The sequence below is a fragment of the Trichosurus vulpecula genome, chromosome 9 (assembly GCF_011100635.1).
Source record: "Trichosurus vulpecula isolate mTriVul1 chromosome 9, mTriVul1.pri, whole genome shotgun sequence".
Lineage (NCBI taxonomy): Eukaryota > Metazoa > Chordata > Mammalia > Diprotodontia > Phalangeridae > Trichosurus > Trichosurus vulpecula.
In genome coordinates this window covers 63,626,939-63,650,582 of record NC_050581.1, presented here as the reverse complement: position 1 = coordinate 63,650,582, position 23,644 = coordinate 63,626,939, and the positions used below count along the sequence as shown (strand labels likewise).

Sequence of the window (23,644 nt, the reverse complement as noted above, 5' to 3'; positions counted from 1 at the left end):
TCTTAGATATTTGTCTGGGGTCACTGAATGCTATATGTGACTTCCTCAGGGTCACACAGCTAATAAATATCAGGGATAGGACTTGAACTCAGTTCATCCTGATGATTGTCCTGCCTCTATCCTCTATACCAGTAGGTCCCATATTTTTAGTCTCAGAACTCCTTTATATTCTTCAAAATTGTTAAGGACCTCTGCCAAAGAGTTTTTGTTTTTATCAGTCATATTATCAATATTTACTATATTAGAAATTAAAACATTAGTAATATTGTGAAAATAGTTTTGACCTTGTGTGCTATCTGAAATGGTCTTGGGGACCTCAGATGTACTCAGATCACACTTTGAGAACCACTGCCCTGTATCATGTTGCCTCTTTCTCTTGAGCACATTCATAAAAAGATGTCATTGTTTTGTCTGGTACCAAGGAAATGGAGCTATGGCACTCTGCTTGTATTTATAGTAGACTAATGAGAAACATCATTTTGATGAGTCCTTTGTGTGGAAATCTCATCAGTGTATATAATGCTGCTTTCTTACATTCTTGGGCTGAGGATCACTTATACTTGATAGTAAAAGATCATGTCCATAGCAGGCAAAAAAGTTTTTTCTCTCCCAGAGGTTATTGCAGATCATCCCGAATGTGAGACAGAAGCCACAGTCCACCCATTAGACAAAGCAAGCAGTTCGGGAGCATAGACATTACTGCTATATTTTGCTTTTGATGACCACATACCAAATAAAGTGCTTTTTATCAGCACACTCACGTTCTAAATTTTCCAGTTCAGAAGTTACTTGGCTGTTTTTTCTGTCATCAAACTAGTCACATAAGCTAAGAAGGCTCTATATAAAGTTAACAAATAGAATCAGAAAGGCAATTTGCTATTTTTTTTACTTAGTCCGGGAAACACTTAGCCAATCCTTTCTGTAGCCAAGTATTCAGCAGCCAATTTAAAATAGATCAAGCACGTTTTGGCTCAATTCCTGGCAGTGGGAAGGACCATAGTGATAGAGTTCTCTCCTGCAGGTAAATAAACTGGAGGAGATACCAAGAAGTCAGAAGAGTGGTGAAGGAGGTTATGGATTTTTAATGCTGGGTCTTAATGAGAATGAAGCAAAAGATCCAAATGTTTATGTGTTTAAGTTCTTTACATCAGCTCCAACATTAGGGAGTCAGGAGATGAGACATATTGTAGATAGCATTTTATAAATTATTTAAGAAATTAAAAAACAAAGGCATTATCCAAGATACACAAAACTTCTCTTGATAATTTTCCACACATGGAATGAGGAGCCAACACAAAGAGTACAATGTCCCATTACTGTTCCAACAAAATGAAAAATAAATGTAGTTTGGATTTGGTAGTAAATAGAGATAGGCATTGAACCTGTGATTTCATTGCTGTAGGGAACTCCCTGATGAGGAAACCCCTTCTTCCAAGGCAAGTTGGCACCTTCTTCGAGATGTGCGGTCAGAGAGTTGCCTGGAGAGTACTGACTGATAAAATGTTTGCCCAAGGTCACACAGGCAGTATAGGTCAGAGTAGGTACTTGAACCTAGGTCTTTCTGGTTTCAAGGCCAGATCTGTATCTACCATGCCATACTGCCTCACTTGATATTAAATCCTAAGGGGAGAATTAATGTGCTACATGAATAACTAAAATCATATGGATTATTGAGACCTCAGCTTTCCTACTGGTTAAAAAAACTACAGATATTTGAAAATTAGAACCTTCTCTCAAATAATTGAAAGAATGGAGGTGGAGGAGAACAGAGTGATGTATAATTTAAAAATTTAAAAATTGTCCAAAATAATTTATAATAATTATATTATTTTATATTATAATTATAATAAAATAATTTGCCTTTGTAAAATGTTTAAATGCAATTCTATAATCTGACTTGGCAATTCACTTCAAAGAAAATAATAAAGCTACATTCTGAGAAACCAAAAGGAATAGACATCTGGTCTCCCTATTTTTGAGTCTGCTTAATTCACCCTACCCCAATCTGACCCCCACCCTGTTCCACTACATTTTGGGAATTACTTCCTTCTTAGGTTGATATAGAAGACCAGAATAAGCAGAAGTGCCCTTCCCTTTTAAAAAAGATACATTTTAATTGATATCCTTTGTTTTCTCATTGCCTCAATTTCCCTCTGTATTCTCCCTCCCCCTCCCAGAGGACCAGCCCTTATACCAAAGAATTGTTTTTAAAGAAATAATAAAAAGAGGAAGAAAAGAGGAATGATCAGCAAAACCAATGAATACATTGAAAAAAAATCTGACAATATATGAAGTATTCCATATCTGTGGACCTCCTCTGTCCTCAACCCCTTCATATAAAACAGGAATTTTTCCCCTCCACCTTTTTTTTAGCAAAAGAATTAGTAGTAAGTGTTCTAAGTAGCCACTAATCACTAACCCACATAATAAATAGAAAATGATGTAGCGTAGCACAATAGAGAGAGAGAACTGGCCTTGAACCCAGTCACATCCAGGTTCAAGTCATGCCTCTGATAAAGAGTGGCTGCTTGATCCTGGCCAAGTCCTTTCAACTCTCTGTGCGCTAGCTGACTCTCTGTGCTAAGCACCTTTCCAAATGTGATCTCATTTGATCCATTCGACCCTGAGACATTAGACAAAAACACTGGACCCTTAACCTTTTCTGGATGCTGAGTACAAATTTGGGGTATTCCTTTTTACCTCAACCTTGCAGATGTCCATGTCCTGAATATTTTTATCCTAGCAGAGTCATCCCATTTTTAGTGCTCACTGGGAACTCTCCTATTCCCACGCTATAGTCCTTAACTTCCCCTAGGTAAGGAAAGCTTTTTTTCCCCTCAGTTCTCCAAAATCCTTTTAAGTGTTATCCTAACAACACATGTTGGAATGGTCCCGACTTGGGACAAAGTACTGCTGCTATTGTGTTTCTTAACAGCAGCCTGCTGTCATATCATGGCAAGCAGTGGCAAATAGATATCTAGTCCAGTAGCCTAATTTTAATGCAGGAACAGACACCAGGTAAAAAATGTGGCAATGCATGTTCCGTTGACTTCAGTTATCTATCTATGTGATTATGATCCAGGACAGAGAAAGCAGTGAGTAGACATGTTATTTCACTGTAATAGGGGACTCCATAGTGGGGAAACTCCCCCTACTAATGCAGGTTGGTATCTTTTCTGAAACTTAGTCTTAGACGGTTGCTTAGGGGATAGATGTCAGACTCTTGGTCATAGGCCACAAAACTCCTGGGTACAGCCCTAACTAGATGAAAATGTAATTGGTAAATGTGTAACAAAATAACTAAAAATATAATACAACATAGATAATGTTCATTTGTGGTTTTCTAAGTTAATATGCTGCCTATAGGGCATCTGTTTCTAATTGAATTTGATACCACTGGTTAGAGCACTAATAGATTAAATGACTTGTTCATGGTCACCTAGGTAGCCTATTATCAGAAGCCTGATTTAAGTGGTAGTCTTCTTGACTTCGACAAATCTGTATCTGCCTACACCATGCTGCCTCTCACAGGCATGATCTGAATTCTTCCTCTAAAGAATCCTTTCTTCTTTATATTTTCTCTTCTTTGCAATGAAGGGCTAGTTCAAAACTTCTCAAAGATTTACTTGAAGTACCATCAAACCAATTCTTATAAAAGTAATCAGGAATGGTAGCTGTCAGTTAATAGAGTGGAAGGGAATTTAGTAATCATGGAGTTCAACAGCATTGTTTTCCAGATGAGGAAACTGAGGCCAAAACTGAGTGTCTTGCCCAGGGTTGCACAGCTAGTATGTATCAGAGGCAGGACTGGTATCCAAGTCTTCTGGTCCTGAAGCTGATTTTCTATCCACTACAGTATATTGTCTCTGATTATACTTCATCATTGGGAGACCTGGAATGTTAGATAACTACTTCCTCTTTCTTCATTTTACAGATGAAGATTATTATAATAACTTGATGGTGGGATAATAAATAATGGCATACAATTTTTGGACATAGATTTTGTGTATGCAAGTTATATTGTGTTGGAGATGGAGTATAATGGGAAGGGAACTGGCTTTGGAGTTAGAATACCTGGGTTTGAGTTCTGACTTCTACATAGGAGCACCATGACATTGGGCAAACCTTTGACCCTCAGTTATCTGTAAAAATGGGGGTGGTAATACATGCCCTGCTGAGCTCAGAGAGTTGTGAGGAATCACTTTGTAACTTATTGAATGCTGTATAAATGTAAATGGTTGTTACAGTTGTTTGAAGCAGTGAGCTCCTGGAGAGTAGGGACTCTTTCAGTCTGTCTTTGCATCCCCAGTATCGAATACAGTATCTTGCACATAGTAGGCTTTCAGTGAATATTTGTTGGATTTGATGAGGTCTTAAAGAGTAGTATAAAGTGCCAGGAAAATCCAGGGCACAAGAAGGAAGACACCAAAGTATCTATTTGTGAGCTTAGTCCACCCTTATCTCCAGAAGTACACAGTAAAATTTCATAAAGTACAGTGGATGAGATCCATGATGCTTATTGTTAGGATCATATTACGATAAGAGCAGAAAGCTTGGGAAGAATTGCTTGGGCTTTTACTGTGTACTTGCGCCAGTTTCAAATCTTATTAGGCAAGGAAGTGGTGCCTGGCAAATTATTCGTCTTGCCTTTTCTTATTAATGCCTCTCAATTCATTTTTATTGAACTAATTAAACTTAGAGTGATATTTCAAGTGCAGATTTTTTTTTCATTACTGAATCTTAAGCCAGCACATTAATGTTGAAGATTTAGCATGAGTCAGATGCTTACTCATTTGTGGAAGACTTTTCATTTAAAAAATCTAGGCTTTGCCAACTTTGCATCAAATTTCCTTTAGAAACTGCAAGGGCAGGATGGTACGATTTTGCCATGATTAAGAATAAAACAAACAAGCCCAAAGATTCCCCTGGCCCCTTCCCATTTCCTCTCTCCCAGCCCCTCCTCCCACCAAAGGAAGTTGCAGAAAAAGAAAACAAATTCCTAGATTGTGGGCATGCCATACCATTGCTATGGCAAGCTTGAGACTTGGCCTGGAAAGAAAAAAAACAAATCTTGCCTAAGGCTTTTAAAAGGATAAGCTCAAGATCGAAGACAAAACTAAAGTTTATGCTTTAGCATTCCTTAATAAGGATGTTGTGTTTATGACCTTTTTCTCCCTGGGTTTTCCTAAACTGCTATATCGTTTTCAGTAGATCTCATTTTGCAGACAAGTGAATTGTTCACTTTGTGAACAGTAGCCTGGTACGGACCTTTCTTCTTCTTGCTTTGGAATCCGTATGCCAATAGACAGAACCCACCCCTGCTGGAATATGTTCTGCTATGGCACAGAACCCAGTATAGTGTTAGTCTATATAGTCTATTAAATGGGCCTTTCTTCTACCTAGAGGGAGGAAGAATGGAGGAATCCAGCAAAATTCACCCTATGTGATGGGAAGCAACTGTTATCTGTAGGCATAGCCTAGCTAGTTTAGAACTGTTGCCAATTAGTCATATTATATAGCATGGAGTCTTTTAGAAGGCTATTTAAGTTATGATGCATAGCAAGTGAGTAAGCTAAAACATATTACAGTTAAGGAATTATCCAGGAAAGCTGCTGTAAAAAGGATGATGTTAAAGAATTAAATGACTGCAAAAATAAAGACGAGATGGTCACATAGGAAGAGTGAGGGATAGCTGCTGGACAGGAAGGAAACAAGTGTTTATTAAAGTGCCTACTAAGTGCTAGCTACTGTGCTAAGTACTTTACAAGTATTACCTCGTTTAATCCTCGCAACAGCCCTGGGAGCTAGGTGCTCTTACTGTCCCCAGTCGAGGAAACCAAGGCAGACAAGTGAAATGACTTGTCCAAGGTCAAACAGTGTTAGATTTGAACTCCAGTCTTCCCAGCTCTAAGCCCTGAACTCTGTCTGCTCATCATCAACAAAGCTGCCTGGCTACATTGTCATTCATCTAATGAGAAGAGAATGCAGGGAAAGCTCCTAGAACTTTGGCTGGATCACCTAAGGTGGAATTATGGGAGGGCACACAGGATGAGTCAGCATGCATGAATGGCAATATGTATGTTTAGAGGGAATGCCCAGATGTAATCCTTTGGAGTATTGGAGTATGATGGCTTGACCCCCAACATCTTCTCAACTATTCCCTGCGAGCTACTTTACAGAAGGCTTTCAGTATAAAATAATGTGCAGATGAAGGATCCGATAAAGTCAAATGAATGTTAGTGACAATAAATTAATTGTCCTTGGGCCTGTATTATTTTTTTCTGGCCTTTGGGTCATGCCTTCCTTAACTGTTATATCAAAGCATTTTGTGAGACCGGGCAGCCTGAGTGAATCCACTTCAGATTTGTTTCTATTCTGTTCTCAAATTGTAGTTTACTTGACTGCTGTAACTTGCTATACATTAAATTTGTTTTGACTTAAGTTTCATTTAAATAACCTGTAACTCTTTTGTAATTTTGAATAATATAGAAACTCAATCTGTTCATAGAAAGATGTGTTCATGCTAGCTTGCTAGAGTGAATAGTGCTATTAACAAGGAAAAACAAGGTTTGAAATGTAAAAAAGTGAATGTTTATTTCATTTTCTCTAGTTGTAGAAAATAGCTTGCTTTCTTTTACAAGTGAACTTGTTTGCTTGGGGTACAAGCACCCTAAAAATAACTTTCCTTTTGGGTGCTGATGAAGTCTGAATGAAAAAAGCATTCCTTAAGTGCTTACTGTATGCCAAAACCATGCAGAGTTCTTGAGATACAAATAGAAAAATGAGAGATAATCCCTGGTCTCAAGATGCTCACATTCTAACTGGGGGAGAAAATACAGTATGGGGTTCTTATTGTAGGGCAGATGGAAGTACAAAGGTTATAGCTGTAGGGCAGATCACAAGGCTCAGGGGTCCTTAGGTCTTAGAGGCAGATGACTATGTGGCCTGGCAAATGGAAAGGCCTGGTAGTTCTTCCTACCAGAAGCCTTAGGGCAGGTGATTCCCTGCCCATCCAAGGAGTGTGAATGACCTTTTCTGGCTTGCTACTATTAGGAAGGTGGAGTGGGCCCAGGATAGGAGTAGCGCAAAGACTTTAGGTTTCCTTCCATAGGGATGGGAATGGAAAGGTCTGATTTCAGCCAAGAGGCACATAAGGGCATTGGCAGGAATGTTGAGGAGTAGATAAGGATCCCTGTGTATCTGCTCCTTCTAGGTGCTGGATGGGGTATATTTAATAGTTAAAATTAGGCCTCTTCCTTGTCATATCTGTCCTCATCCCTTTTGATCTTTTTCTAGTATTTGACATTCCTGATCTTCTGAAAGAATCTCTTCTCTGGGGTTTTCGTGACATTTCATCCTCCTTCTTATCTGACCACTCTCCGGTTTCTTTTCTTGGATTACTGTCTGCCCCACCCCCACTCCCAGTCATGGAGTTCCCCTAAAGTTTTGCCCTGAGCCCTCTTCTTTTCTCTCTGTTCCTTCTTTCTTAGTGATCTCATCATCTCCCATGGATCCAGCTGTCATCCTGATTAAAGGCAGCACCATTCTTCCAGGCTTCCAGATGTACAACCTTGGTGTTGTCCTTGACCCCTCACTTTCTCTCACCTAACATGTCCTGAAATAGGTTACTAAATCTTATTTTACCTCTATTGCATCTCTCAGATATGACTTCGAAGTACTCACATAACTACTACCTTCGTTAGCTCAGGTCCTTATCGCATCTTACCTGGACTACTCTAATAGCCACCTGATCAGACTCCTAGTCCTCAGTATTTCCCTTCCCAACTATCCTCCTCAAGCTGCCAAAATACTCTTCCTAAAGCACAACCCTGACCATGTCATTTCCCTGTTTGAGAACCCCAGTGGCTCCCTTTTACCCGAAAGGTAAAATGCAAACTCCCTCAATGGGCTTTTGAATCTCTTCATAATCTGACTCCAGTACCTTTCAAGTGAAATAAAAATTACTCTCTTTCATGCATTCTCCATTCCAAGCAAACTGGCTTTCTTGCTGTTCTTTGAACTTGGTATTCTATTTCCCATCTCTGTTCCTTTACACAGATAGCTTCCCCCCCCACCTCCCCTGCTGCTCCCCAATCTCTTCTGCAGAACATTTTCTAGTTTCTTGTAAGGCTCAGCTCACCTGCCACCTCATAGGGGAATCCATTTGTGATTTTCTTGTTTGTTAGGGTAATCTCCCTCTTCAAATTATCATGTATAGAATGACCTGTTTACCCAATAAAATGTAAGCCCCTTGAAGCCAGGGGCTATTTTATCATTGTGGCCCTGGTGTCTTGTGCATGATAGATGTTTAATAAATGCTTGTTGGATTGAATTAGACATGTGTCACATCAAATCTTTCTCTTTTAGTAGAATCTGATATGGAAATACAAAAGAAAAGATGGCATATGATTAATATATCTGAAAAATATCTTGGAACTAAAAGCTTATTCAGTATTAGTAATCTCCAGTAATTCAAGATTCAGAAACTCTTTAGATGTGGAACGGTTACTTTTTAAATATTGATATAGCACTTTTAATAGAGCAATGGATGCCAAATTAACGTGGCTGTAAGCAGACTGTAGTTCCTCCAATTGATAACAAGGGTCCTTCTGGATGACTAGGCTACAGATTCTCTTACTAGGACTAGAAAGAGAATATTTTGTCAGGGATGGCAAGACAGAAACCCATCCCTTGTTGATGAGAGGCTCTTTGGAAAGTTTTAGTCCAATGGATACATGGGATACCATGTCCAGGGGGCATTCCTCATCTTGGAGTCATAGTCTTGGCATGGTCCTGGGGTAGCGTTTCCTGTCCCTAAACAAGTAGTATGTCTAACACTGTGCCAGGATTATCATTGCTTGGCTTTCTTCACAATGATGCCTATAGCTGAGATGACTATGGTCTTGGAGCCACTAGCAATGATTGTCATGGTGACAATGGCTGGCAGGGTAGCTATGGTGGTAAAGTTAGTAGGCTGGGCTACTGTTATCACTGGCTTAGCAGAATCCCACTTACTCTTTCTGTGGTGGTATTGGTTATGGTGCCGTTCTTGGTGCCTGTCACAAACTCAATTTTTGTTCTCTCTTGTTTTGGGTTTTTCCAACTTGTCCATTCCTATTTTCTTTGCTTTGGCTAGTACCTCATAATAGGAGTCCTTAGACCATCCGTGGGGGTCAAACATATCCTTGGGATAATTGGTGCCAAGCTCATCAATTGAACAGTACTGGATAAGCTTCTCATAGATGTTGGGCTTCTGAAATTCCTTCTTCCTCTGGATAATGTAATTCACATTCAGTTCTTTCTTTATCTTCTGCTCATACAATTTCTGTATCTTTTACTGGAGATAATTTGAGCATCTGCCAGGAGGCTGGGGGTGGGGGTGGTTAAGCTCATTAGGAGACATGTTCCTGACTCTAAGAGAAGGAGGCAACCAGGTCCTGGGGATCTCTCTTTTCCAGTTCTGACAACTCCTTTAGGTCATCAGCCTCAGATTTTTCGGTCTCTGGATTGTCATCTTCCAATTGTCTGAAGTTTTTTTCATCTTCCTCATAACTATATTCATGTCCCTTAAGTCAAGAAAAATCATCATCTCCACAGGCTTTAGACACTAAGTCACCTTTTTCATCAGCTGCTGGGGCATTCCCAGCCACTTCTACTCCAGCCTTGCTGTCCAACTTGGGATCCGAGTCCACAATGTATATGGCCAGTGACTAGAGAATGTTCTCTAGGCCACCTTCCTCCTGGGACCAGCACACCCATGTGACTGTCACTGGGACTGGGCTCTCCTATTTCAGGGAATCGAGCTCTTCCTACCAGAAGTCCAATGACACCCTCACTTCCTCCCTCCCTGACCTTTCATCCCTGACAATGAACCAATCAAAAAAAGTGAACTCCTTCCTGATCCTATCCCCACCTTTCCCAGGGTTGTTTTTTAAAAGAAGAGAATTGTTATTAAATATTTTATTTTAGAACCATAGAATCATGAAATATCAAAGCTGGAAGAGATGTAGTCAAATGCCCTCCCTTTTCAGAGAAAGAAATTAAACCCCCATAGGTTTATTCCAAAGAACCTCAGGATTTTAATGTTCTTAAAAAAATACAGGAGAAAGGAGAAGGGAAGGGATGTGTAATTTAATCAACATGTTTTTTTTAATGAGTGAATGTTGGTATTAGGCACAGATAAGCAAAATGTATTATTCTGTAACTATCTTTATAATCACTTTGTAAAGTGTTGTGGCCAAAAGGTATATTCAGAAACTGAGGCAGATGTCAATTGGGGAATGGCTGACTGAATTATGGTATATGATATAATGAAATATCATTGCACATTAAGAAGTGATGAAAGGGACAGATTCTGAGAAACATGGGAGGACTTTTATGAACTGATGTACAGTGAAATGAGCAGAACCCAGAAAGCAATTTATATACAATGACCAGAACATTGTAAAAGAAAACAGTGTAAAAGGAAAACAACATCCAATTGTGAATTCAGAAGACTTATGATGAATGATGCTTCTCATCTTCTGGTAGAGAGGCAATGGATTGATTAGGTGCAGAATAAGACATATTTTCAAATGTGGCCAGCATGTGGTGGTATTTGTCTGATTATACTTACTTGTTACAGGGGAGACCTATTTCTTTTTGGAGGCGGAAAGTTTTAGAAGGACAGTGAGGGGATAGGGATAGTGATTCTTAAAAAAATGAAGGGAAGAAATGAAAAAAGCATCAATTTAAGAAATAGAGGAGAATGAAATTTAGAAAGGAACACAGATGGGCAGGGCAGTATTGGAACTACCATACTAAATTTGAAATGTACAAAAGAAGTTGTTTGTAATGGAGATTCATGGCTTCAGTTGTGCTTTTTTTCCTATACTTTGTCTTGGGAAACAGTATTTTTTGGTCAAATTCATGATAACAAAAACGGGAAATTTCAAAATTATGGCAGAGCATTTTTGTCCATATTAAATCTGTAACACTCTTGGACTCGACTCCCTTTTGTATTTCAACATAAATATCAGTGATTGGTTTCACAGGGCTGGATAATTCATTGGAGTGTTTATTCTGTTGCTTTTTGTTCCCCATAGCATTCCACTATTTAAGTATGTGACTGTTTTTCCTTTTTATTCTATAGTCATGCCATCAGCAAATCTGATCACGCCCAATCTCACAGTTGAGGAAGGGAAGTCCATCACGTTGTTTTGTAACACATCAGGACATCCAACTCCTGATGTATCCTGGGAAGTCGGTAATCTGGTTTCCAAACATATGGTAAGGTTTATGTTCAGCTGTGTAATAATTCAGACACATGATATTTCTACTTGAGATAGTATTAAATCCGGTGATCATCATTTAATATTTTCCAGAATACAAATAGAAATGGAAAGTGAGTTTTGACTTACATTTATTTTCCATCTGTTTTTAATCAAGAAAGACCAGTGCAGATTGTGTGATACAAGCAAATTTGCATTTTAGTTTATGTACACCCCATAGATGGCAAAGTCTATATATCCACAGTGAGGTCTCGGTGACAACATAAGCCAGGTGAGTCAAACTCCTTGTAGTCTTTTTCCTTGGAGAAAGGTAAGTGGCAAAAAGGAGCGTTTTAGCTGTACCACCTGCGAATGTGACATCTGGAAAGGTGAAAGTAACTCTTTTATGCCTTGTTTTATGACTCTGAGCTAGGTACAGGCAGGGAAGCTTTTGTGACTTTTTTTTCTTACTTTTGCAAAAACGTGAGGAAACACAAAATCATTTCACTCTGGGGTTCGTAACAATTGATTTTTCTTATTGTTCTGTTTATTCATTTGTAGAATGAAACAAGCAAGGCATCGGCCTCCTTAAAGATAACTAACATTTCATCTGATGACAGTGGAAAACAAATCTCTTGTGTGGCAGAAAACATAGTAGGAGAAGCGCAAGATACTGTCAACCTCACGGTGCATTGTACGTAAATAGATGAGCATATATTTTCAATAACAGATAATCTTGACCAAAACTCGCTTTACTGTTTTGGCTTTCAGGTTGTTAATCAATGATGTTGTCCAGTATGTTAGCAAAACCTACAAAATGTGTAGTGTGTACATAACTAAGATTATTAGTTTCCTTTATTTCCATTCCTTTTTGATGTCTCTCTTTTATTGGTTTTGGTTACTTGGTTGAATCCTCTTTAAAGCATCTTTTGATTCCTTTTTTTCTTTCTCTCAGACTCTTTTACACTCTTGGACTTGTCCTATTGGTTTTTTTCTTTTCCTTTTAGTATATATTTTAGTGTCTGTTGGCCTTATTTTGTTGATATAATTTATGATTTGAATCCAGATAATCAAATTGCTTTTAAAAAAATCAAGGTTTTCATGACATTAATAAAAGGACTAATATCTGGGAATATTTTTAGGCAATTGTGTGTGCATGTGTATATATGTTTATGATACAGTAAACATCCATTAAATTGGAATTGGATTTGTTAGAATGAAGGTATCAGTCCCAGGGGTGTGCTGGAGCCACCTACAATTGGCTCATGAGAGGCTATTATTATTAAATGTTCAGTTTGAGCATTTGCACCTTGGAAATTTGCAAATGCTACATATCAAGGCTTGATTTGTTGTTTTGTTAATTGTCTACACTTAAGAAAGTGATAGAGAAAATGTTGATAATGGAGACTCAGCTTAAAAATGTATCCATAATGTATCATAAAGCTTTTTGTTAAAACACTTACCAGCACACCCCTCTTACCCAATAAGAAGAAAGGTTTTTTTCCTATGGAATATTTTTAATAATAAAGTAATGCAACTTTATTAAGGTATTATGTGTTTTGTGAATAAGGGTATCGTTTGTCTTAATAGATAAAATAAGGTAAGACATTTAAAAATAACATTTTTATGTCCTACATGATGTATCATAAAGATGAAAGTCCCAAGTTATGCATCCTTTGTGAAAATATTACTTTTTTGTTCAAAATTGTCTGCTTTGTTCAAATTATTTCAAGTTCTGAGTTAGTAGGGGTGATAATAATGTTTTTGGCTACATTTGGATATTGTCTATTCATACACGTACACGTTAATTATGCATATGTACAGATGTGTATGGATATTATCCTGTTTGTGTAGACTTTTAGCCATAGTTGGCATTTCCATGCTGAATAAGAAATACCAAGCTTTGGTTCTCTGACAACCAGTATTGCTACCATGCTCAGCCAGTAATGAATTAATTCATTGTTTGTCTCTTTGGGAGCATTCACTAACATTTGTTCAATTGAATTGAATCTGAAGCCAGTCTTACCCATGACCATGGGAAGAGAACTCTTCACCTTCAGTTCTGTTAATCAGGTTGCCTGTATTATTCAGCACTCTCTGGGCATAGTGGTAGAAGTGGTTTGTCCTGGAATAAAAGCAGTTATTAGCCATGGGACCCTTTGGCAGTCTGGTGAAGCCTATGGACCCCTTCTCAAAATAATGTTTTTAAATGAATAAAACACATAGGATTATCAAGGAAACTAATTATATTGAAATGAAGAGGTAATTGTTTTCCCATCCAAGTGTATGGACCACCTGAAATCTCACCATGGATCAAGAAATTCCAGGTTAAGAACTCCTGGCTTAGGATTTAAGTAGAGTAAGAGGAACATGAGGACTAATTACAGATAATACCTCCACCATCCCAGCACCTCCACTTTAGAGGTCAGTTAGTATATCCAACTTTGGACTTCTGGTTATGACTTCTTTTTGAAACTTAATGTGTGTAGGTATAAGTATATGTATATATGTGTGTAAATATGTATGTGTGTTGACAGCTGTATGCATCTACATATGCATATCTGTGTGTATGTGTATATAGATATAGTGACAGGAGACAGAATGATGAGTGAAAGGACCACTGGACTGGAAGGCAGATGGTCTGAGTTCCAGTCCGTGGCTCTGCCACTAGTTGTGTGACCTTGGGTGAGTCATTAAGGTTTTATGGGCCTTGCTGTTAAATCAGGGCAAGAAACTTGGATTTGTGGGAGTCATCTGAGAATGCTTGTGGGTTTTTTTCTAAAGCATAGATAGACTAGTTTATTCTCAGATTTGAAGTAACCTGTGATCACTTTGCCAGGATCTGGAGATGAATATAGACATTTAGAAAGTAAGATTATTGTCCTTTTAGCTCTGGGAGTCCAACACAAAGCCACGACTTATGCAAATGACAAGCTGGCTTTAAATGATCAACCATTTTCGCTAGTGTGAAATATCAATTGATTATAGCTCATAATCAGAGTAAGCATTAGCAGCCACTTCCCCCATATAATTATTCATAAATGTAGTCTTATCGCCTCAAAACTTCTTAAGAGCTAGAACTATGTTTCATTTATCACGTTATCTCCCATGATGCCTAGAATAGTGCCTTGCGCATAGTAGGTGCTCAGTAACCATCTGTTAAAGAAGTAAATGAATACCATTGTCCTTTCTAGTGTTCAGTTCAATTCAGTAAACGCTTATTAAGCACCTACTTTGTGCCAGGCACTTAGCTTGAATCTGAATATACAAAGACAAAAAAGAAATAGTCCCTGAAGTCAAGAACTTTGCAGTCCATTGTGTGTATTCCATGATGCCTTGCTTACAGAGTGTGTGTGTTTGTGTATATATGTGTGTGTTTGGGTATATGTGTAAGTCTTCTTAGTCTTTGTGTATAATTTCCAGTGCTTTCCTTCTTACTTCTGTTAATGGCAGAACTTCCAAGAAATAATTTCTTTCAGTATTTTGGTGCTCACTATCTTGACTAAATCCAGGTAATGCTGAGGGGAATATAAGTTATAAATAAAAAGAAATGTCAGTCAAACCTCTCCCAGGTTCTAAATTCCCTTTGTGATTTATCCAGGCTTAGTTTTCTTTTAATATGAGTCCGTTGAGGGGGGATGGGAGAAGACTGATGGAGACAATGTGTGGGTTTGCAAGTGGAGTAAAAAGGATTCTTTCTGTGACTTCTTTGAGGAAACCTAACCCAAATTTGATGGTGATGCAATAAAATGGGGTGGTTTCCAAAGTTGTTGGTAAACTACACACTCTAATCTAATAATTAATGACAAAACTCCCCCAGCATGAGCACAAAAGGGGGAGGATATTTCCAGGGCTTTGGGTGCTATTAACTCTCTCTCTTTCAATTTAGTTGCACCAACTATCACATTTCTCGAATCTCCAACCTCAGACCACCACTGGTGCATTCCATTCACTGTGAAAGGAAACCCCAAACCAACGCTGCAGTGGTTCTATCAAGGGGCCATTCTGAATGAGTCTAAGTACATCTGTACTAAAATACATGTTACCAATCACACCGAATACCATGGCTGCCTTCAGCTGGATAATCCTACTCACATGAACAATGGTGTCTACACCTTAATGGCCAGGAATGAGTATGGCAAAGACGAGAAGTGGGTCCAGGCTCACTTCATGGGCCGTCCTGGAATTGATGATGGTGAGTACGAGACACCTTGGTGACTCTGGACAGATTCAGGTTCCTAATAGTGAGTGCATTCGGTTGTTGCAAGGATTTAAGGATAGTTGGATTAAGTAATTTGTGAGTTTTTTGCAACTCCAGGGGAAACTTCATGAAATATATCAATCAGATAAACCTTCTTTAGGTGAATTAAAAAATAGATGGGGGCATTATCAAGCCTCTTATGTACTCTGGGGGAGCAGTTCATTCCTTAAAAAATGGTTGAGCAGATACCTAGGCTGCAGCTGTTTCATTAGCAAATAAGGACTGGCCTGACTACCCTATTCCAGAGGGATTTGCTGGGTAGGTCATTATACCATCAGGTGTAGGACATGAAATTGAGTAGCTTGTGAGGGAGTGATACAGATGATATCATGGAACATCTGGCAAATTTTCAGGGCATAATCTATGTTTGGCAGTGGTGTTTTCCTATTAGCAATAATGCATTGTCTTCGTTCCCTTCTACTTTGTGTGCTATCATAGAAAGAGGGAATTAAGTCTCCAAAGTGAAGTATGGAGGCATTTGTAACAATGCAGAAGCATAAGGATGTAGGTAAGGAGCTCAACCAAGTGGATCATTTAACAGCCATCTGAGAAGTATCTATTTAGGCAAAGTAGGGCAGAAGCCAATGGGAAACTTGGATGATATGAGGCAGAGACAAATGGGGTGGTATATGCACATAATGCTATATGTACAGGTGTGGTTTGCTATTAATAAATGTAAATATGAAAATATAAGTATAAAACAGATAAATCAGAGGGTTATCATTCTTATTACAAAAGGATTTTTTGCATCACTGAAAAATATAACATAGTGTTCTTTTAAATCATAAGCTTCTTTTCTACACAAATTCATTTTTTCATCAAACCCTTAACGAATACCTGCTATGTGCAGGACACTGTTCTAGGTCCCATGGTGAACACAAAGACAAATAAGATATGATCATTACCCTCATGGAGCTCACAGTCCAGTAGGACAAATAATACCTGAAAACAAATAACTATAATACAGAGCAGAATGTTATGACACATAAATAAGAGAAATTCAGAATGCTCTGATGGTTCAGAGAAAAGAGAGGTTCCTTCTGGCCAGAGGTATTAGGCAAGGTTTTTTTTGAGGAGGGGGCATTTGAACTGGAACTCAATGGATAAACAAGATTTAGACAGGTAGAGATGGTATAGGAGGAAGGAGGTTTGTAGAAGAATGCAACCAAGGCATGAAAAGCATGGGGCCACATTCAGGGTAAGTATGTACTCAAGTGTAACTGGTGGATGGGAGATGTGGATGGGTATATGGTAGAATACAAGATGAGAAAGGTAATTTGGAGCCAGATCATGGAGGGTCTTGAATGTCAGTTCAATTCAGTTCAATAAATATTTATGAAGCTGCTGTTGACATGCAGAACACTGTGCTCCAAAGTTAGATAGATACAAAGTTTAGAGAGGACATGATTCCTGATTTCATGAAGTTTATGGCTGGGATTTTATTCTATAAGCCATGGGTTCTCATTGAAGGTATAGGAGAGGAAATGGCGACATGAACAGAACCGTACTTTAGGGAGTTCAGTCTGGCAGTCACGCATAGGATGGATTGGAGCTCAGAGAGTCAAAGATGAATGAAGTTACTAATATATCATTCATAGGAGAAATAATGGGACCCAGACCTAAGGCACGATGGTGAGAATCTGGATCAGGACACAGATGCAAAAGATTCTGCTGAGTTGGAATCAATAGGATATAGACATAATGGATATGTTGGGAAGTAGGAAGAGGGAGGAGTCAAAGGTGTTTCTGAGGTTTTGAGCTTGAGTGCTTTGAAAGGTGTCGGTGCCATTAATTGCTTATAGGAATGTCAGTATGATGAACCATTTTTTGAGGGAAGATGAATTTGATTTTGTACGTGTTGTATTTGAGATGTCCTTGAGATGGAAATATTTAGCTGCAAATTGGAATTGTGCATCTGGAGTTCAGGAGAGAGGCCAGAGCTGGAGACACAGGTCCTTCTAGATATTACAATTGAAACTAAAGGAGCGGATATGATCTCAGGGGAAAGAGTGTAGCCAAAGAATAAGCTAAGAGAAAAAAAAACCTTATTAGATTTAAGGGGTGGAAAGAAGAAGGGAAACTAGAGATGGAGAACGAGAAGAGAACTGTCAGAGAGGTAGGAAGAGAAACAGGAAAATGCACAGTCATGGAATGAACGTATGACAGAGCACAGAGCTAGGCACTAAGGATTCAGATGGAGAAGCAGAGACTACTCACAGAGAGTTCCCATTCTAAATGTGGGAGGTGACGTGTATAGGAAGTTTTAGTTTCAAATCAGATGGAAAGGTACCATGCTAATGCATCATCTGTCATTTCTAATGCAAACTATTTCTCTTTCTGTTGTTAAACCATTTGATAATGTCAAGCACTTTGGTGGCAAGAACTTTCTCTTTTGGGTCTTCAGTGGGACTGTAGCAACTGCAGAAGCATATCTACAGTGGGAGTTGTGGGAGAAGAGATTTTCATGAAGGCAGGTCTGTTTAGCCTGCCAGAGTGTAGAGAAGTCAAGGAGGATGAGAACAGGGTGAACTCTATTGAATTTAGTGAGTTTTGAGAGACTTGTTTCAATAAAATGGTGAAGAGGCAAAAACCGAGTTGCAAGGGGTTATAAGAGGAAAATGGGGATTTCTCTAACTAGAAGGGTGGTAAGGGGAAGGAGAATTTGAGTGGATCGTAGGACTTGAGGAAAATCTTGAGAGAAGAGTTTGTTCCCACCCCACCCCCCATTAAGAGGATATAGCATATTTTTGAATAGAGAATAAAGAACCAGTGGAGGGGTAAAATCAGAGGTCTAAAGAGAGGAGGAGTAATTGATGGAATAAGGTCATAGTGGAATTCTAAAGGTATGGGGGGTTTAAAGGTTTGGGATGATGAGAATGATCCTTCTCCTCCCCCTTCTCATTTTCCTCTTCCTCCTCATGGCTAGCATTTGTAAGGTTTGCAAAGTGCTTTGCAGATCCTATCTTATTTGAGAGCATATATCACAAGTAAGAGGAATGCCTCAGTAGAGTCATTTAAAATGTCTTGATTTGCAGCAATTCTCTTTACACATAACTTTATTGATTCATCCATTCATTTATTTTTTACATCACTTCTCAGGAACACATTTTTTGCACAAAGCAAGGTATATCTGTATTTATTCCTCAGATACTATAGGCAGTTGTCTTTTCCATTAAATCTTCTTCTTAAGTGAGTTTGGCTGGATAACTGCTTTTACAATAGTAAATCTCCTGCTGACTGTTTTTTCTTCTGTGTTTGAGGGAACACATTTACAACTAAATCCCAAAGTTTTTATTTATAGCCAATTCTGTTTGCAGATTTGGGGAGTGAGACTTACGTGAAGGTTATGGTATTGGGGTTAAAAATCCCAAAACGCCAGTGAGGTTTTTTTTGTATGATTTTCTAAGGGGTGAGCCCATGATTAAGATAAAGATCTTATAGTCCTCTTCAGAATATAATTTAAGCCATCAGTACACCGTCCAATATACAATGAAATAGAAATTTTACAAGTATGACTTTTTGAAGTTTCTTTACAGAATTTGTCATATTTGTAATGCTCCCATATTTGTATCCAAAGTTCATTGGTAATCTATCTAATCCCAATCCGTCTAATAATAGAAATTGCTCTTACTTCTAGAAAATGACTATTAATCTCTCAAACTTTTCTTTTAAAAAAAAACGGTTTAAATCAGCCTCGTCCTCTTCTCTTTATTCTTTTCTTCTTTTGTTCTTTTTTTTCTTGTTACATTGGCAGGAGGAGAGGGAGGGAGAGAAGGAGGGAGAAAGGGAGAAAAGTATGGAGGGAAAGAGAGTGGGAGGGAAGGAAGGAAAGAGTAAAGGAAGGAAGGAGGGAAAAAGGAAGAAAGGAAGTGGAATGAATGAATGAATGGAGAGAAGAGAAATAAGTTGGGGAGATAATATCACTTGTATATATGGGCAGAGGAGGAGGAGGAGGAGGAAAGGATGAGAATGAGGATGATAACAACTAGCATTTATTTACTTAAGGTTGCTATAGCCCAACTCTCAGGTCATGGTACTATTTGGGTAGTTATACATGCACATTCCCAAGATATGACACATGGATTAAAAGCAAATATTTTTAATAAAAAAGTGGCAAGGTAATAGCAAATTGGATTGAGTTTTAAATACTATAAAAGACCCATTCCCAAATGGCTGCCATTTCCAATTGACTCCCTAGAGACCCTCCTGTCTCCTTTCCATAGTAGGGTAGGGCCAGGTTCATTCACTTACTTCCAGGTGTCAGATTCGTTTCCTCATTTACATTTTAGCACAGAGGTAGAATTGGAAGCTCTGGGTTCTGGCACTGGGTTCTAGGCGCAGCGTCCAAAAGACCACCAGAACCCTAAGCTTATCTTTGTCCTTTTCCACCCTCCCCCCGCCCATTTGCTGTTTCTCCTGTTTACTCTGCATAGATCTGCTATGTTGTTGCTCTTCAGGTCTGTATCACCTGTCTTATACAGTCTCTACTAAGCAGTCCAGGGGTTTTGCTTTCCAGAGCATTATACAGTAAGCAGCAGCTCTGCCGGTGTTGGAACTGTGGGCAAAAGGAAGCTGTGAGGGAGAGCATTCATTGAAGGCAGTAGAAATTGCCACCTCTACTACATCAAGTCTTTGAAATAGAGAAAATTTGTGGAGGTTTTATAGGGCCTCACCCATCTGTGAGCTCAGTATAATAGATATACCAAAACAGAAACTAAAAATAAGCCCAAGGTTACTGTTTGCTTAAATACATAAACTAGTACTATGCTACAGATATAGCCTAGAGGTGAATTAGGGACTGAACCCAGTCCACTTAGAATGGCCTGGTATGATGTAAGCTGCTTTTGTGCAGAGGTTGTTGACTGATTGATAAAATCTCTCTACAAGTTATTTAAGGCCCATATATACAAGTGATATTATCTCCCTAACTTATTTCTCTTCTCTCCATTCATTCATTCATTCTACTTCCTTTCTTCCTTTTTCCCTCCTTCCTTCCTTTACTCTTTCCTTCCTTCCTTCCCTCCCACTCTTTCCCTCCATACTTTTCTCCCTTTCTCCCTCCTTCTCTCCCTCCCTCCCTCTTCCTTCCTTCCTTTTTTTCTTCTCCTATGAAATATTTTCCTGATGTTTGAAAATTAAAATCAAATATTTATCCTTGCATTTAATTCAGTAGTTCTTATAAACTGGGATATCATTCTAAATCCCAAGTACTGAATGAGGACACATTTCACCTAAGCCCACATCCAGGCTTATATTTCTTTCTGTACGTAGTTGGTAGAATTAAACACCAGCTCTCACATTCACTGGGATGGGGTCTCCATGTTCAAATGGAATCTTCAAAACTCCCTCCCTCCTTCTGCTCATGCACCAGAGATAGAAACAAAGAAGAAACAACAACAAAAGCCCCCCAAACCCCAAACTGGTACCAAATGAAAGTGAGTTTCTTGTATTAGTAAACAACAAATGTTTATTATGTGCTGGAAGTGCTGGGGATACAAAGAAAGGCAGAAGCCCTACCCTCATGGAGCTTATAACTAATGATGTTAGGGCAAATATAATTCTATAAACTTACAGTATAAGATCACCAGAAAAGATAGCCAATGCTCTATCTCAGATTGTAGGAAGAGAATTCTAGCCAATGACCTGTTGGCCTACAGCATGTTGTTCATAAAACAAAGGCAGAATTTATGTCTTGGTTCAAGACCAATAAAGACAAAGGGCTTGGCATTCGGGTAGGTCCTTTTCAGAGCTAGAGTTCTTACCCTTTTTTGGTGTCATATACCCCTTTGGCTGTCTGTTGAAACTTAGACTTCTCAGAATAATGTTTTTAAATTCATAAAATAAAATATACAGGATTATCAAGGAAACCAATTACATTGAAAATATAAAAATCAAATGCATGGCCCCCAGATTAAAAACTCCCATTTTGGAGCTTTTTAATGCAAAGTCCTGAGTGTTTTAGGCCATGTCACATGTCTTAACCACAGTTCTAATTCTGAAGGACTTAATTCTGCCATTTGGAGCTCTACTGAAGGAACTTAAGATTCTGTGGCATTAGCAGGACCCCAGAGATCAAGCCACTTTCTTCCTTGTCTGGCCTTTGTTGCAAGTCTGGGTTATCAACCAGTAATGGGAAAGAAAAGCTTTTTCTTAGCTCCTCAATTGAACATAGCAGATTCTAAGTTTAGATTCTGAACTCTGCTCTTGTGGGCTTTCTGTTCTGTTTATAACAATAGAACACAACTTTCTGTCTCAAATGAAAGCTGGAGAGAACTCTTGGCATTCTGGGATTTTGAAAGACAAGTTAAAATCTCTCCCTTGAGTGATCTGCTATCCATACCCATCACCCATCCTGGAGTTTGTGCCATAATAAACAATGAAGCTAAAAAACTGTAGGGAGTGGCCAAATAGAAATGGGTGAAAAGCTGGAGAAACAGGCGAAGAATTACTCATTAGTTCTAATCTTAATAATAAAATGAGACACTAGAGTATGTATAGCAAGGAGCAAATGTTAAGAAAGTTTCATGTTCTTTCAAGATGTGTGGTGGAAAGAGCCCTGGGGATCTGGTTTTGAATCCCAGCTCTACCACATCCTACTTATATGACTGCACAAGTCACTTTAACCAATATGTGCCTCAGTTTTCTCATCTATAAAATGGGAATGATCATACCTACCCTACCAACCTCACAAGGAAAACGCTTTGCAAACTTTAAGTGCTATAGAAATGGGAGCTACTATTATTCAATCTTCTCTGCAGTGAGGGGTGGGTGGGTTGCGGGTAGGTTGATGTTTTAAGCTTGGGACTGTAATATAAATCAAATGAATATATTAATAAAATTTCAGTCTTCCCCACCCCTTTCAAATGTTTACCTGGTCAAGAAATTTTCACCCAGCGTTTTCTACACATCAGTATCTTGACCAGGATGTATTCGATATGAATAAAGTCTGTAGCCTGAACGAGTTCAGCATTAGTGCTGTGGGTCCTATTTTCAAAATTTGGTATGTTTTGTTTTGTTCTGTTTTGTTTCTTTGTTTTTAAGCTGGCCTGATTTTTTCCCCTGTTCCCGGATCTGTAAGCTGGTAGTAATGTCCTTGATTGGTATCATGATACTGAGTTATGAGCAATTCCACTTCAGCGGTGAGAATAAGTGGTTACTTAAGGTAGACCTGGTTCCAGTTTAATGGTGGCTGGGGTGGTGCTGTGGTAGATTTCTCTCCTGTTTGAGGACATCAAAGCATTCCAGCTGTTGACAGGTTAGGAGGAGCTATAGTGGCCTGTTAAACAGTAGAAGAGGAGGTCCTTGGTTTTCTGAAGATAACATCAGTAGTTTTGATTAATCTAAATCCAATTCTCAGAAACAAAGGACAAACAGGAGAGATGAGACATATAGACATGCTCTTGCTCGGGGCACAGTTGATACTACAAAAACAGTAGTTAAAATTTTTTGAGTCTGAGCCCTCTAGATATTATCATTGCAAAGCATTCCTACTTTCTAATTTATTTCTTTTTACTTTAATTTTTGTTGATTGCACCTATGGTTCCCAATGTATGCCTTTCTTTCCCTCCCAAAGTTTTTCAATTCCTTATAACACAGAACTTTTAAAAAGGAAAAAAAAATCCTCAGTTTATTAAACTAGCCAATATATCAACCATGTCTGGAATTATTTGTAGCATTTTATACCCACTTTCTTTTTTAATTAAATTTTTTCAATCAATGAGTATTTATTTTCTTACCTGACTACCTCTGCATCCCCCCTTTCAAACCCAAACCCTTGTAGCAAATATGCATAGTTAAGCAAAACAAATTCCCATGTTGTTGATGTACAAGAATGTATGCCTTGTTCTACATGTTGAGTTCATTGCCTCTCTGTCAGGAGGTGGGTAGCATTCTTTATCATCTCCTTTCATAGTTTACCTCTTGTAGGCTCAGAGCTGTAAGGGACCCTAGAAGTGATCTAGTCCAACCCCACCATTTTACAGATGAGGAACTAAGGCCAAGAGAGGTATATCAAGAAAAAAAACCCGGGGGCAGCTAAGTGGTGCAGAGAGTAGAGCACTGGCCCTGGAGTCAGGAGGACCTGAGTTCAAATCTGGCCTCAGACACTTGACACACTTACTAGCTGTGTGACCTT

The 23,644-nt window shown here is 38.7% G+C and overlaps 1 protein-coding gene and 1 pseudogene across 1 annotated transcript in view; one reads left to right on the top strand and one right to left on the bottom strand.

The window, feature by feature from the left end:
- The window catches only part of NTRK2 (neurotrophic receptor tyrosine kinase 2), a 114,453-nt gene that overhangs the window by 73,782 nt on the left and 17,027 nt on the right, over positions 1-23,644 (top strand). Inside the window, exons 6-8 of the mRNA XM_036739562.1 lie at positions 11,132-11,268; positions 11,811-11,943; positions 15,139-15,444. Of these exons, the coding sequence (XP_036595457.1) occupies positions 11,132-11,268; positions 11,811-11,943; positions 15,139-15,444 (576 nt within the window). The remainder of the gene's footprint in view (positions 1-11,131; positions 11,269-11,810; positions 11,944-15,138; positions 15,445-23,644) is intronic.
- On the bottom strand, positions 8,852-11,082 carry LOC118831057 (annotated as a pseudogene).